The 16,883-nt window shown below is 42.1% G+C and overlaps 1 protein-coding gene across 4 annotated transcripts in view; it reads left to right on the top strand.

The window, feature by feature from the left end:
• Window positions 1–16,883, top strand: part of PID1 (phosphotyrosine interaction domain containing 1) — a 78,539-nt gene that overhangs the window by 13,722 nt on the left and 47,934 nt on the right. Inside the window, exon 1 of one of the 4 annotated variants that reach the window (XM_046898384.1) lies at window positions 10,442–15,174. The exons of the other annotated variants lie outside the window; for them this stretch is intronic. Coding sequence (XP_046754340.1) covers window positions 14,917–15,174 — 258 coding nt within the window. The 5' untranslated portion in view covers window positions 10,442–14,916. Of the gene's footprint in view, window positions 1–10,441; window positions 15,175–16,883 lie in introns of those variants that run through there. 4 annotated transcript variants of the gene reach the window in all.

The raw sequence follows: 16,883 nt of genomic DNA, 5'->3' as shown, positions 1-16,883 counted from the left end.
GTGATTTTCTCTTAAACTGTTGGTGTTTTTTTTCCATATCTGTTAGTGTTGCAGGCAACATCTATAACAGTGATTCTGAGATGCTCAGAAACCTGGGGGCAGAGAGGAAGATTCCGAAATGTATTCATCTCCTGCACTCTTTCAGTTCTATTTCCATACTAACAGATGTGTGAAACCCATAAATACGTGCTGTAAATTTGTTCTCCTGTGTTGCAGAACATCACTCAGCAGCTCAGGCCTGCGAGTTACCCATGCTTTGTGTGTTGGTATGCGAGTGTGCTGCTGTTAAATTATCACAAATCTGGATCTAAAGCAAGCTGCAAATAGAAAAGCCACGCCAATCAGAATAATGACAGGAGGGGAAATGCTCCTTATAAATGCCGAAGTGTAATAGTAAATATGTGCATGCCGGGCTCTCACTTCTGCATGATTTCAGCCATGTGTGTATTTTTACTGACAGTGAATGAGCAGCCACTCATGCCAGTAGGGCTGTGCTCTGAGCGCAAAGTGAGGCCTAATTTCTTGCAGGACAGCATTCGGTTTTTGCTAAATACTAAATCTTTCAGTGCACATGCATCTCTTCCGGAATTGAAAACATCTTTTATTTATTGGGTTGAGCTGGCAGCCAGCACAGAAAGCAGTCTGCGTTATGTTTATCAATCCATGGAGAAATCCAGTTCTGGAGAGCTTACTTCTGTCAAGAGCGTCAGTGGAAAGTTTAACCATTTCCCCCCATCATTTAAAATTATTAAAAGACAGCCAGTGAAGAAGGCATTTAATTCATTAAATAAGGCAGAGAAGGCACTGGTGAGTTGAGTGGCGTGGATTCCTTATCCCTGTGCTTTCTTTGCTCTGGGCGGTCCCAGCCCTTGGGCAGCCCCTGGCTCTGTGGCCGGGTGGGAAGGCTACATCACCACCTGGGTTCCTCTGCGGAGCTGTTACCTGTAGGCTATTGTTTGGGAACTCTGATTTAAACCATGCTGCCACCTATGCAGAGTTTATTTGGTGGAAATAAGCCGGCTAGTCCCAATGTGTTCATTAAGCTATACCGTTCGTTATAATTAGCCTGATTTAAGCTTTCATGTATGAGTGTAAAAATCAAACAAAATGGGTGACGATCATTTCAGGGTTTGGCTGAATACCTCTGGTACGGAACTGTAAATAAGCCCACAGTGCTGTGTGAGTGCCGGAGGGCGTCAGAGAGATCTTTTCAGGCAGTTCTTGTGCCCATGTTTGGAGAAGTGGGAACGTGTACAAGGTTCTCCACGTAGCCGAGGAAATTCTAAAAGTCTGCAGTTCTGTATTTAACTGTTGGACTTTCTTCATTATTAGAGTCCTCACAGGAAGTTTTCTTGCAAAAATTGTGGCAGCCGGTCTCACTGACTGAACACAAGGTTTATTACTATATGAACCTGATAATTAGTTTGTAATTTGTGCCTAGGCATTTCATCCCGGCGGTTTTCTCGCAGCGAATAATTTGCCTTTTGTTTGTGGAGGGTGGTTTTTTTTTTTGTGAAAACAGAACTCCCATTCATGATGGGCACAGCAAATGTAGTAAAACATTATCATAGCTGGGATTTGTTGTACACTATGGATTTATGTCAAGAATGTTAATGATTTGTTTATGAATAAGTGAGCCTGTAGTATTGTGAAACAATATCTGGCAAGGCTGCTGAATGGACATTTTGAGAGCAGAGGATTTGAAACTGAATAAGCTGCAGATATTTGTATGTCTCAAGCTAGTCATAAGTAGGCTTATGGATTTTGAACAGAAGTGTTTATTTAATGCATTATCATCTTCTACTGTACTCATCTGCCCTACGCATGGGCCACTCGAAAACATGCAAAGAGGTTGTCAAATATTTTTTTAAGGGCAGTTAATCAACTTCTTGTGGGCTTTATTTAAAAACAAGGTTTTTTTTTTTTTTTCTTTCTGCAAAAAAGAAGCCTGAAGCCTCAAGTAGAGCAGTGTGATGCTTGCCAAATTGGTGGCAAATAGGAACGTGCTGTGGATGTTCCCATATCTCACTTGAGTATAGCATCTAGTTTATCAGAAGAACCACCTGAGTTTCCTGATAAAATACGTGGTATGGTCCCTGATGTGTACTTGGTAAGGGTTTGCCACTTTCCTCTGATGTTTATTTCTTTGGAAGGGTACCTGCTGATGATTAGGAGAGGTTGTTCATTCCCCGCTCACGCCAGTCAGCATTGCCTGTGTGCTGGGGAGTGCTTGTGAGAAGCAGGGTCATCCCCTAGATGAAAAATCTGGGGGCTGGATTGAGTCTCATCCCAGGTAATGATTCCCTGCTTTACCTGTTGTAATTTGCATGGTCCCACTGTGCACTCTCACTGCCAGCATGGCAAGTCAACCAGTCAACAGCCCATGTCCAGCAGCACAAAGTGAGAGAAATGGCCTGCTGTTTTGAACTCTGTCCTTAATCAGTCTGTTCTCATGTGCTGTGTAAATATTGTAAAGATTCAAAAAACTGATTATAGTACTTCCTCTCCAGTTGTCTTCCCTGTCATGAATTTTACAGCTGGTGAAACGAGTATAAATGTGTAACCCCAAGAAAGAGTTGTTACTCAAGTGGGTTTTGTGCATTTATAAACCTAGCCAAGCTGCTTGAAAAAACTGCAGGTGGAAGATGCCTTGTTGGTGGCTGTAGCAGGAAGCTTTGCCACTGACTTTGTGCCCTGTTTGCACCTGAGCCCAAAGCGTGGGGGCCCTGGTGCTGGATTTGGGGTGTCAGAGGCAGCCGCTGTGCAGCCTGGCTGCTGCGTGGAACCTGCCTAAGCTCTGCCTGAGAAATGGCAGCAGTTGTGGAAATGGGGTCTTGTACTTCTTAATGAACTGGGCTATCAGCTCTGTATCGTTGGATGGTTAAAACGGAACAAGAATTGCTTTAACATTAAAACTGTGCCTGGAGGATTTTTCTGAGAAATTGCTTATGATTATTAAATGAATATAATATAGTATGACAACTTTGCTTCTTTGCTGTGGTTTTTTTTTTTTTTTCATATCGAATGCAGGTTTGAGGGTTGAAGCATACAGATGGAAAATAATGTTCAAATGGGGATGACTTTGGAAGCCTTGCAGTACCCTTTGAACATAGGTAGGGAAGAGAAGTAAGACAATTTATTGAGATGCAGCTTTTTAGAATAAATCTAATTCCTCCACAGTATGATGTGACTGTGTGCCAAGCAGAAAAGCGACCAAGGCCAGAGTGGGGCAGGCACTGAACTGGGGAAGTGTTCTCCAGACCAAGTGGGCCAGGGCTAATATTGCTGGCTCCTCCCCCAGCGCATGCACATACGCATGTAAATCAATGAAGCAATAGCCCTCTCTGTGTCAGCAGTGGGTGGTGAAGCAGCAATGGTGGGCAGACTGGCTGTGGTGTGACCAGGCGTAGCCATAACAGCTGGCAGCATTCTGTGCAGCCAGACGGAGCTGTGAGTGCTGCCGCCCAACTGCTATGCGACTGCTGAGTTCTATCCGCGTGTCCTGATGTGCTGTTCCTTCCGTGGTGCGTTTGTTGGTTCTGCTGCTTTCAGATTGTCTCCTGTTTCTCCCTCAGAATTGCCTGTTCTGAGCTGATCAGTCAGCAAATAAGGAGCCCGCAAGCTGCGTTTTGCTCCTGTTCTCTGGTTCAACAGTATGCGTTCAGGGAGGAAGGCACAGAGGGAAGCTGTACTGAAGCCAATGAGCTGATTTGTTCTCCATGTGGATGCTTGTGCCCTGTCCTCACTCAGATGCATGCTGCACCATTAAACACCATTAAGTATTGGCAACTTCGCAGTAAACTGCATTTGTGATTTGGTTACTGAGTAAGCAGAAAAGGCAATCCCAAATCTGCTCCAGGAACAGCTTTATTCCGTTGAATTGGGAATATCAGTGACAGCCACCAGAGCCTGTTAATTTCAGACTGTACTGGTGATAAATCATGGAAGTGGAAATGCTCATGTCATAGGGCAGGAGTTGAAACTAATGGCTTTTCTACAGATGCTAGGGGGAGTACAGACGACAGCCGCAGCCCTGTTTCACGTGCCGGTTGAAGCTGGTTTCCTCTTAATCTTATATTAGGCACTGAATGCCATGGTTTTTAGATGACTTCTAATCTTTATTTTTACAAATAATCATTTGTAAAATTTGGTGTTGAAGCAGCTTTGCTTGTTCAGTTTTCTTGTTGTGCAGCAGTTGGAAACTATTGTCATCCTTATCGATAAGTACTGCATATGATTGTCTGGTCTGGACAACAGAAAATCTCATTAGTTTGTGTTCCTGTTTCTGCAGGGAGATGTTGTAGCTCCTCAATGGCTGATTTTCCTGTTGTGCTCTTTGTAGTATGGGTGACGCTGAGATGCTCGTGATACCCAACCGGCGCTTTAAGATGTGAAAAGCAAAACTTGGAACGTTTCTGTTATGGTGGTTGCTGGATTGCACCCAAGAGGGAACAGGCTTTGTTGGATGATCAAAGGTCCCCTGCTCTCTCATCAGCTGCTCAGAATGGAGCAGACAGATGTTTATCTATCTGATTGTCTTGTAAAACTGTAGATTTGGCTTGTGCACATAGCTGTGCACGCAAAACGTTACTGATGTTATTTCAGGGGCTTTTCTAATGTCATCTGAAAATCTGTTCCAGACAGAGAACCCGGGATCTAAAATTAAATAAAAATCAAACAGGGATATCTTCTGCTGCTAAAGCCATGTAGGCCTAGAAATATTACAGTTGGATTAAAGGTCGGTATATTGGAAGGAAACTGGTATTGCTTGATTGATGTGGAGTCAAAGTTCCCTCTCAAAATCTATGACTGCAGTTAACAGCTCACCCAGACTTTTAACTTCTGAGGTTATCTGCTTCAAGATTTGCTTCTGGACCAAAGCGATGTCCATCGTAAGCATGTGGCTTTGACCTCCTGCTGTCTTTCCCACTGAAGGTCAAAAGCCAAACCTTAGTCTGAGCACGTTTGGGGCATTGTGTGCTGCATGTTCTTAAACAGCACGTTGGTAGAGAAGACTTTGCAGTGGGCAGTCTTGGGTATGTCAGCAGCTGCAGTGCAAATCCTGGTGGAAGTGAGTGGAGGTGAGGCAGAGCCTTGTGCAGCCACTGTATGATTCTCTGTGTTCTGCGTATCTCATCTGATAGAAGCTCTCTACTGAGTTTCCCTTCTGTTGAAGGTAATCCATCAAAGGAGTTGGTCTTTGTGACTCAAGCTTGTGGGTCAGCCTTTACTTTAATTGCTGTATAAGTTATCTTTCATTTCCAAAGGTAGGAAACTTCAGTGAACGCCATGAGCTGGACGGTTGCTTTTCCTTGTAACAAAGAGTGGCAGATTTGCTTCAGAAGTCCCGCGTGGATTCCTATCACTTTGCAGAGCTGGGGTGGACTTATGCAGGAGCAGTGCTGGAGGTTCATATTGAATCCCTGTGTGCATGCACCCACGTACCCATGTACCTCACATCTGCAGGGTACCTGCTTACTGCCATATCAGCAAACGTTCAGAATCAGGCTTTTTTCTTTTTGCCCGCATGGCTGTCATTGACATCACTTATCAGTTTGGCCCAGAGATCTTTTTGAAGGAACTGTATGTCCATTATACATGCAAATAGCTTAGATAAGCGTGGTTCAGAAATAGGTCTGCAGCACGAAGAGTTCCAAATATAAGAAAAAGTGAATTATACAATTGATAACCCTTGGGCTTAGTGGTCAGAATGCAAATAACAAAAGCTACAAATCTGAGCAGAGAGACACGCTGTAAAGAGCATTATCACAAATTAGGCGATAGAAGGCCCATTTCTGCATGGCAGTCTGCTGGATTTATTTTGGCGATTATTTATTTGTGGTAGTGGTGTTTGTGCAAATGGAATTTTTAGCGGTCTTCTGTTACAGAGGACTGAATATATAAAGATGTTCAAACATTTTGCATCAGTCGGGTTTTTTCCAGCCAAACACACATCATTTTGATTAAAGTAAACGTCTTTTCTTTTTCTAGATGAATGACTAATTGATATTCGTGAGGTGCAAACCTTTAATATTTTATCAGAGCCCCTAAATTCTTTCCCTCCCCCCCCCCCCCCCTTTTTTTTTTCAGGATAAATAATTTAGACTGCAGACGCATCAGGTTTGATAAAAGGCACCTTGTTAACATCTCTTGTAGAATTACAGTTCTGCATTTTGAAGGATGCTGAAATAACTCCATCAGTAATGCTTATAAGTTAAATTGAATGGGGCAAGGGAAGAAGACAGTGGGGAAATGCTGGGCAGGCAGTTCATTTACTTTAATTTTGCTGGTTCTTTCCCGTTAGTTTAACTAGCTGCCCAGCACACCCACGCTGGAGACTGTAAGTGTCTTGGGCATTTAGAATATTTCCATCGTCTTGCATTACAGGAGTGTATGTTAAATCCGTATCGAGGGGAGTCTGCAGCTTTAAAAGCCCAAGCCCTTTTCCCTGGCTGACATTCTGTATTACTTGATTTCCCATAAGCCTGAAATCTGTTTTGTTTGTGATAATTGGCAGGGCTTATACAAGAAACGTTTAAAAAACGAACCTCACTCATTTACATTCCTGTGTCTCCCACAACTTCACTGCTCACAGTAGAGCCAAAACTTGCAGATTCAGAATTGATTGGCTTTTTAAAAAATTGTTCTTTTATCAATCGATTTGTAAAGGGGCTGATGGTGGATTGGGTTTAAGGTGGTCATTGGTTTGAACGGAGGAGGGTAAAAAGGGAGGAGAGATGCTGAGAAAGGCTTTGCCTATTGTGTTTGTCTGCTCTTATGCAGAATTGTTCGTTCTGCAGACATTCTCTGCGTGGAAAATTTGCCAATCACTGCTGTGTCAATCAACGTTTGGAGCAGATTGGGCTAAATTAGAGTATAATTACTAGAAAAAGAGGAATTCACCTTCCAAATGTCAGAGGTTGAATGATGATGATTGTACAGGTCTGAGGTCTTAAAATTATGCCAGCCTTGCTGGATGGGAACATCTGTACAGTTTTGAGCTCTTCTGTTTAATGTAGTTAAACAATTTAATATCTCCATCCTTCAATACACTTCAATCCATTGGTGGTGATGAACTATAAGACTGAAATAGTAATGTTCACTGTGTCTGTACAAAGCACTGATAATGCTACGGCTGTAGGTAAACGTAGCAGCACGTGTAAGGCAGCAGGAGAAAGGGGACTAGTGCTGTTCCTGCCGAGCTTCATGCATGTTTTGCCATGGATTTCTGTGGAAGCAGAGATAGTTGTTTCATGGCATATGGGATTCCTAAAGACTGGGATTTGGTTGTGAATGAGTACGTCTTTCCAGAACAGAATTACTCGAGTTTGTTTAATCAATTGTGGATTCCTCCAGAGTGGTGCTGCAGTGCCTGTGTGAGGAGTTAGCTCTGTTTAATTGGTCCCATATGTACTTGGAGATAGTATATTAGCCATGCCTTGAGGGGAGAAGGGCTTTTGGTTGAATCTCATAGTGCTTATTTTATTTCTTCTCTGAAGAGTTTTTTCTTTCTTTTTCCTAAGAACTGTAGACATGTATATACGTATAATCACTAGCAGTTTGAAATGCAGTACTCAGCAGAGGGATTTGTTGGGCTTCTGCAAAAATGTCTGAACCTTGCTGACAAGTAAAGAAGAAACTGAGATTTTAAAGAGTATCTCCAGGTTTGGGGGCTTAAATTGTAAGAAGCCAGGAGCTTAATCTCCCTTCTCATCATGCACAAAGGACTTGTCCTTTGAAAATCAGAAAAGTGGAAACGTCAGTAAACATTAATTACAGGAAACCTTGAGCACCCCATGCAGATTGAGCCATTATACGTGAAGCACGTGGCTGTGTGAGCTCTGTCCCGTCCCTGTGTGCTGCAGGCTGACACCAGCCAAGGGCAGTGCTGTCCCAGCCGCTTTGCTTGAACTGTTCTGCTCTGCAAGAAGCTGGGGAATTTTGCATCTGACTTTTTTGGCTCAACTTAACCAGTGAGATAGTTGCAGGAGAAACAGGAATGTAAATGAGTTGGTTTGATTTTATTTTGTAAATGCTTCTTGGTGCAAATCCTGTCAATTATGCAACCGTAGAGCTTTGCTGAATTAATGAGATATTTTGTAGAAGAGTATTTTTTGATCATTTTCTGTGGACTTCCTTATTCCTGACATAGAGTCTCTGGTGTGCTGCTCTTATTCATGACCGTAGGAAGTGAGAATACCTACTGTGTGCAGTGCCCATGGGGACAGGGGCTATGCATCTGCACTGCAGCAGAACCCAAGTTTTGTCTGTATTCTGCATTGTCATCCCCAAAGATCTGAATCACCACGATATCATTAATAATTATACCAGGAATCATTAATAATTTGTTGATGGTAGTGAGAAAGGATTAATACTGAGGAGGAGATGAAATGCCTGCAAGTAGAGGGGTGGCCAGAGGGGATTCCTTGGGAATGTTTGTGGTGGGACTCCGGTGCTGAAGGCTTCCCAAAACAGAGGGTGTTTTGGGAAAAGCAGCTGGAAAAGCAGGTCTGTTCACTTGGAGATGGTGTTTGTCCATGGGAAGTAGGAGGACCCCGACTCTGAGATCGTCTGGAATGCCGGGCTTAAATCCCAAGAGTGTTTAGGACCTGCAAAAGTCATTGCTGTAAATTAGCATCAAAGGGCTAACTAGAAGTCAGTGTTAAAATGGGCAGCTTTAGAGAAAGGAGTGGATCATCGTTGTCTCATAGCTGTAAATGCAACAATTCAACAGACTTATTCCAAAAGTTCATTTGGTTTGCATTTAACCAAATACATAAACATTTTTGGCAAGAATCTGCACTCTTTGTTTCTGTGTAATATTAGCAAAAATGCGAGTTTCTAGCAAATAAATCACGCCACGTTCCCTATTTGTCACAGATGCCTCTGTCATTCAGTTCATAACCCTGTCTCAGAGCATTTGAAAGGCAAGAGGGAGATCACTGAGCTACAGAACTGCCTAACAAGTTATTGATTTATTGCAAAAAATGAAGGAAAATAATGAATGTGACTGAAAAGCTTTCTTTTTTTTTTGAATGGGCTGTGCTGGGGAATGTAGTGGCTGTCTGGCAGGTATTGTACACAATGGGCTCTCCCTGCCAGGCCTGGAGCAAGGAGAAAGAACTTTGTAAAGCATCCTCTGACACAGAAATTATTGGAAAGCCTCCAAGAGCAGATTGAAAAAGCAACAGCTGCCTTCATGCTGCAGGATTCCATTGTTTTAATATTGGGCCAACTATACCAAATAATACATCTACTGGAAACTCATGTTAGGGGAAGGAGATGTTGGAAAGGAGCTAAGGGGTCAAGCTCAAAATCGAAGTGAATGAACTTGACGTATTTATGCTGCTGCATGTCCTATTTTGTTCTTTCCTTTCTTGTCAGCCTCTGTTTCTTCATTTTTTTCCACTCTTTCGTTTCCTTTTTTTTCTTTTTAAACCTTTTGTCTTGTCTTGGGCTTATGTTCAGGCTGCCATTTGGCCCGAAAAATGCTGGGGCTGATAAATAGATGGGCTTGCATGGAGAATTTCTGGCACACTGGTACTTTTGGACGTGTAATCTAGAAAAAAGTCCAGGCTTGCACACAGTCACAGTGCTCCTGGGGAGGTACTGCTGTTCTGGATACGAGGAGATGAACAGCAGGTAAAGGGGATGACTTTGATTTCCTTCAGTGCTACCCCAGTGGAGCTGTGCTACCCGGGTTGGTTTCCTTTGCTGATTTCCATATGTAGCTGGAAGGGCAACATCCTTGGGGAAGGGAAGGAAGCAGAAGGCAGAGTGTTTGGGAAGCAGTTAGTTGTGAGTACAGCTCAGCTGATAAAGCAGGAGGTGCAGCTCTCAATAATTCCTTATAAGTAGCAACTAATTGGTGAAAGTCATGTTATTGTTGCTAAAAAATGTTCTCCTGGTATGGGATATATGCCATGAACACCGGGCAATGGAAAGATCCAAACAGTAGTGGATAGATGCCCATCTTTCATCCACGTGCCTACTTTCTACTGAAATAATGGAGTAGGGGCTCAGTTACTGCAAATGTTCAAAAAATCAATCAAAAAGCCATTGTAGCACTGTGATTTCTTTTTTTTTTTTAACCTTTTCCACTGACATTTTAAGGATTCATTATTTTTATTTTCATGATTATTAATACCCCAAACTATTGACTCTTCTATTCTGATGTGAATTTCTATAGTGGTACTTCAGGTTTTGAGCAATTACAGCTGAAGAGGGTGCGTGGTCTCTGAATATCCCATATATTTAGATTTGCTGAGGTTGGGGGGTTTAGTTTGGCTGTATAAAGATGTTAGAGGATCACTCATGAAATTCTCATCTGGCTCTGAAGTTCCCTGCAGTTCGGAGGGTGTTTGTATCTGGGACTGTGTTTTGTTTGGGCAGCCATCCTGCTGATTGGAATCGCATAAGCTTGGCAACAGGATGGAGGAATCCAGCCAGAGCAAACTCAAAGTACACAGGGTCTGAGAACAAAACGTTTCACATGAATTAAATTGTGAGGAAACAAATTCTTTAGTTCTTCAAACTTGTAAGAAAATGAGGCATCATCATACATGCAGCTGTGTGATCGAGGTATTGATAAGGAGTGCAAGTATTTATTTTTATTTTTATTTTTTAATAGAGTCTTGGTAGTTGTGCATTTTTAAGAGATTTGTTTTATCATAACAGGAAGCAGAATATTCCCCAAGGAGCTGGTATTGTAGTGTAGTGGGGTAACTCTCAGTGTCTGCATACAGCAGTATCTTTGCTGGAAGTGTTTTGGCTCTCAGCTGTTTTTGGCTTTGTGCTCCTGGGCTTGCCACCTGAGGAAGGTTCCCCATGTTCTTGTCCTGCTTCTCTATCCACAGTCCCATGTCCCTCTCCCCCTCACACACCCATTTTTCCATATACTATGGATTCCTCTGCCAGACCTTTGTCCTAACCCCCTTGGGTTCAGAACTGGTGGGAGAGGTCCAGAAGCAGCCTTTGTGCTGGCAGCAGGGAGCAGTGCTGGGAGGATGCCGGTTACTGCTCCTGGCACTTTCCTCTCTCCATTCTCATGCCTTGCTTAATTTGATATTATCTTCTGCTTGGTATCTGCTCACACACATTGGCACAGGTGGTATGGCCAGGGGGGCATGAGCAGGGAAATGGTGGCTTGCATTCTTTCACTTTCTGATACATGACCATGCAGCACGTGAAGGTCTCTCCTTTTGGCATGATGTTGCCAAGGTGCTTTTGCCCAGAACCCTTGGCAGATGTTGGGCCCTCTGTGTGGGTGTGCTGAGCCACACCATGGGCTACCTGAGCTCCTCTGCTTCCAAAATATGTCCCAAGGTCCCCAAAGGTGAGTCTGTTGTACCGTCATGCCCACTGCCATTCCCCTGCAATTTAGACTTGAATTCAGACATGATAACCTGCTCTTTCATCTAAGTAGAATTTGTTATCTGAAAGAGACTGAATGGGTTGGGTTTGATAGGCTGGTGAAATCCAGCTCTCTTAAGTTGCCAGGAGGGATACAATTGTACTAACTGGATTTCACAGGCCAGGTCTGCCACAGTATAAAGATCTGTGTCAGAATCCTGGGTTTGTGCATGCTGGTCAGTGCTGTGCTGCAGAGAAGGCTGCTGATGGGGTGAGATCAGACTTAAGTAAGTGCTTCCATCTCCTATGTGGAGAGTTTTATTTTAATGTTCAGTCCAATCTTTAAATGAACTGCTTGTACAAGGTAAATATTGGACAGTGAAGTTTAACATGGGGAAAGGAAAAAAAAATATTTAAAGTGTATTAACAATATTTGTTTAACAAGAGATGGATCAGATGTAACATTTATCTATACTAGATTGCATTTGCTTTAACTAAAAGCAATGGGTAAATTTTCATATGAAATGTGTCTGAATTCTTTTCTTGCTGAAAATCTGGAGCTTGGGGTCATAGGGTCACTGTTCAGCTTGTGTCAGTGATGGGGTAAACATAAAGGACTACCATGTTTTTGTCTCCTTTGACCATGAATAAGTGCAGTGCATCTGTTGTTCATATGGGCTGGATACTCTGATAAGTCACATTTCACTGGGAGTAAGCAGAAGGGACATTTGGGCTCACCAAAATGCTCTTGTGGTTCAGTGCACTTGGTTGTGCCCTTGCTGTCCTGTGATGTTGTGTGTTGCTTTGGGATGCTCTTGAGCAGTTAGTTTGATGCCAGAACTAAATGAATCTCAAAAGTAGAGGGAGTACTTGCATGAAGTGGTACTTTATATATAGAGGTTATTTTTGACTTTTCCCAGTGGCTGATCTGTTCTGATTTGGATTTCACGTGGCAGTTCCTTTGTAGGTGCTGTGGAAGGCTGAGTTGCACTGAAGTCTGCTTCTGATTTTTGGAAAATGTCTATTTCAGAGCCTTTTAACTTTCAAAATTACTCTTTTTCATATGTTAACACCCTACCATTTTGGGGTTTGCAATGCAGTTCACTCAGTGTGTGTCTTTGGCAAAAGTAAGCAAAATATAGGTCATCTGGAAATGGAGTGCTTCCTGATGAAGTTGAATGTTGGTTCTAACACTGATGTTAGGAGATAATAGGGGCTCAGGGTCAAGGGGCTGAAAACTTTGTGACTTACTTTCACAATGACACAATCCCTGTAGTCTATGAACTGTGTCTATTTCGCTCATCCCTTATTGCTGGATTGCAGACTATCATGAATTCTAGGCCATCTTTTGGGAAATGTCAAAGTACATATTCACGTTCAACATATAACTCTTTCTTAGTTCTGTTTATTGAATGGGAGTCTATTTTATTCCCACTGCCTGGTAGAAAATAAAAAGGTCCAGCTCAGTCTCTGTGCTCGATATTGTGAACAACAGTGACTGCTTAGTTGTGACCTGAAAATCAAGAACTGTGAGGAAGTATTAAGCATTTTTATTACAGATTGTCAATGCCTGCTTTTCTCCTTGATGATACATTTAACTGTATGGTGTCATAGTTGTATTCTTCAAGCCATTTGGCCTGAGTTGTGGGGAAGACTGTCTTTTTTTGCCAAATTAAACCAAAATGCTGTGAATTTTCATTTTGTAGCAGCAACAAAAATTATGCTTACACTAAATGCATAGTACTTAGAATTTGCAAATTGAATGCTATAGGATAGTGATCCTAGAGCTAATATGTGTCTGTTGATAAAATGAATGTTGAAAAATGAATCAGAAGTACTTGATTCTTAGCTACCGGTTAATTCAACCTTAAGAGGGTTAGCAATGATGGGCATTTCATGTGAATAGGGAGCACTTTGAAGGTCACCAAGGAGGAGAGAATCTGCTTTTCCTCTGCAGGAACAATCTTGGCCTGCTGAGGGTTTGGTATACCAGTTACACACTATTGTATCCTTTTCCTCTGTGGAAGATAACACCTTAGGACTGCTAAACTAAGCCAAAGAAAAAGATGGAACTTGAATCCATGAATAGGCAAAACCAGGGTTTTACATGAAGATAGTTTTCTAATATTAGTAGGAGCTTTGCTTAAATCTTACACTGAATGGTTTCTTTGTTCAGCAAGTAGGAAAATACAATGCTGATTACCACTCAGATCCTTTCTTTGTCAAATAATTTTGTTTGCTCAAGGAATTTTAAAACTTGTAGCCAATTTTTTATTCTTACGTTGCTTCTAACATTTCTTTCAAACATAGTCGATGTTAGTAGCACCATCTAACTGGATGAAGGACACATAATGTGCAGTTTTGAACTTAATATATTTATGCCAGATAAGATTCTGTCCTTTTGGTGGTGTTCAGTATAAGTGAACTTAGTGATTCTGGCAAATAAAATGTGAATGGTATAATGTTCCCTGACAGTTTATTTGCTACAATGCCAAAGTCATACTTTTCAAGAACTTTGTGAACTTAAAACACTTTAAAGAAATATTCTGGGTTCACAATAGTGGAGAGCTAAAGTCTTTTTCTCAAAAAAATCCAAAAAACAAAACCAAAAAAAACCCCAAACCATTGGCTGCTGTTACATGTCAGCATTTGCCAACGGTTTCCGGAGGAGATGCCAGTTTGGAGTGGAAACTAAGAAATGGATTGAGCGAAGCACTTTATCCTGTTCTTGGCTTAAAACATGTGAATAATCCCATTGACTACCCACGTGTGCTTTACTGGGACTGCTCACATAGTGAAAGCTAGGCACGTGTTTAAATAACTTGCTTATTTGGGGTCTCACTGCATGATGTCTCCTGGCGGAGTCTTGATTTTCTTATGGCAGCCATCATATGACCTGTGTGCAGGGAGTGCAGCATTGTCTGTGCCAGCCACACAGTCCAAAGCAAAAGGATATTTCTGCGTCCACCCCCAGCCGGCCCTGCACTTCTCTGGCAACTAGTTATTTATCTGCTGCCAATTGTGCTCTAGAGTTTTTGGCACACAACCACTCCAAGTTGCTGCTCATGCAACTATTGAATTGCCTTTGGAAGGCGGAGAGTAGTCTTTTTCTTGTTTAAGACTGTGTGTGTGGTTGTTAAAACATGAAAAAAATGGATTGTCATCATAGATTTCTGCGTTTTGGTCAAATTGTGGTCTCTATAACATTGTCAGTAGTCCCACTAAAGTTGATAGAGATGCTCGCAGAGGAGAGGAACTGTACTGGAGAACCAGATCAATATTCAGGGGCCAAATGGAGTGTTTTCATCTCCTGAATATCTAATGGAAGCAGTGTTTATTTGAGAACTTCTGTGTACAGCTCACCAATGGAAATTGAACTTTTTCGGAACGTGGAGAGGGAGAAATTAAATGCTGAGATAGAATCATCTTCAGTTGGATGTTTCCCAACCATTAACTCTGTTTTGATCAAAAATCCCACTTGCAAAATAGTACAATTGTAGGTTAAATATACATTTTGGTGACTTTTCTACCTCCAACCTTTTCGTGCACGCTGGTGAGGATGCCATGGCTTCCCTGTGCTCAGTGAGGGGCTGTGGCTCCCCAGGGGGCTGGTCCCAGGCAACGGTCACCCTGGCCTGCATAGTTGGTCTCCAGTGCACTCTTCCTTTTTGTTTTCTCCAGAAAGATAATCTCCTCAGCATGGCAGCAGATATACAGCCTGTATATAAGATCCAGACAAGCTGCTGGAGAGAGCTGCATTTGCAGCAGACAGCAGTTCCTGATGGGCCCAGCAGGCCCAGCGCTGTGGTTGGTCATCAGCAGGTAATCAACCTGGATCTTGGGCTCTGAGCTTGCTTTGTGCGTGTTGGGGCTGGCAAGCCGTTGTTTGGCCTCTGCTTACAGCTTCACCAGAAAAGCCTAGGAAACTCCAAACAAAAAGCTGCTAATGGGAACTGAAAAGTGAAATGAAATACATTTTCTCCATGAGCTCAGTAATCCTGGCTGGCAAAGTGCACTGTTATCTTCAGAAACATGTGTCAAAGAACATTCTTCAATGCATAATCATTTTAAACGGAGCCCTTTTTTTGCTTGAGATGTGTTTGGGAGAGTGAATGGGATAGCATGTAATATGAGCCAGATGCAAAATAGTACGAGTAGGGTTTTTTTTCACTGGAAGCTTGAATGCTTGCGTAAACTGCACAGGGGCCCTGAAGTCCTATTGTAACAGGCTGTAACTTTATGCGTGAGGTAGGAAAGCAAGATTATTTTCACAGGCTGTTAGTGTTTATACCTTGAATATGCTTACAAGAGTGTTGAAAAAGCTGTAGATCCAGGATCATAACAATTATTAGATCCAAACACCGATGAGGTTAAGTTTAAACTGTTTCAGAAGCGTGTTGTTTTAACAGGCTGTCAGTTAGCTAATAAGTATTTATGGATTATGTAGGAGGTGCATTTCCAAGAAATCCTCATCAATTTTCAGTGGAAAATTCAAATCTGCAAAAATCTGTATGAAAGCATTGTAAAATCCAAATAGTTGGATTTGTGCCCTGTGTATAAATAAAATATTTAATAAGCATTCTCCTCACCTAGAGCACTGATCTGAAAAGCAAGGACTTGAGTTTTGAGCTCTGATACAGCTTTCTTGTGTGGTTCTGAGAAATCACTTAGCATCTCTCTTTCTACAAACCAGAACCCACACTGTTCCTCTGCCTGGCCAAGGTGAAGGTGGAGGCAAAGGAAAGGAGTGATTGCAAAACAAGTTAAGAATCTCCCAACAATAGTAAGATCATCCCGTTTGGTTTTGATAAGTGTAATTTGGAGTCATTGCACATATATCTAATAACTGCTGATGTGTAAGAGTCAAGTTATGAAGCTTCAACAAAAGCACATTTCTTTAGACAGAGCTGTGCTATATTTCTAGCTGGAATGTGACATTGATTTGTTTCATATCTGCATGTTTTACCCCTTAGGTACGCTGCAGCAAGTGAACATGTTCAGTTTCTCATATCAAAGACAGTTTAAAGATGCATCCAAATAGAATATCCTGCTTTGGAAGGGTCTCACAGGGATTATCATGTCCAACTTGTGGCTCCCCCAAAAAATCAAACCTTGTGTCTGAGAGCATTGTCCAAACTTCCTGAACTCTGGCAGCTTGAGACCTTGGCCGCTGCCCAACGTGACCCTTCCCTGACACACTTCTGTGCTGTTCCTTTGGGCCCCATTGACGGTCACAGGGGAGAAGTGCAAAGACCTTTGTACCACACAGTACAAAGATTTGAAGCTAGACTATTTTATTAAAATGTTGAAAAATTTCTCTGACTCTTGTGATTCCACAAAATTGATTTAGAAATCTTTCATGGATTGACCTTCTTCTCTTATGCAACTGCTGAGAAGCTTTTCATTCAACAATGTTAATGTTCACTTATATAGTTCGTCTTTCAAGTCTGGTGGATTTCTTTGGTTGTTATGACAAATGTCAAGTTTTTGGTGACATCTATTAGTTGTGTACGAGTAGAGGCATTTACACT

The sequence above is a fragment of the Gallus gallus genome, chromosome 9, assembly GCF_016699485.2.
Source record: "Gallus gallus isolate bGalGal1 chromosome 9, bGalGal1.mat.broiler.GRCg7b, whole genome shotgun sequence".
Taxonomy (NCBI): domain Eukaryota; kingdom Metazoa; phylum Chordata; class Aves; order Galliformes; family Phasianidae; genus Gallus; species Gallus gallus.
Note: the sequence above shows the minus strand (reverse complement) of the source record. Positions and strands in the feature narration are given on the sequence as shown.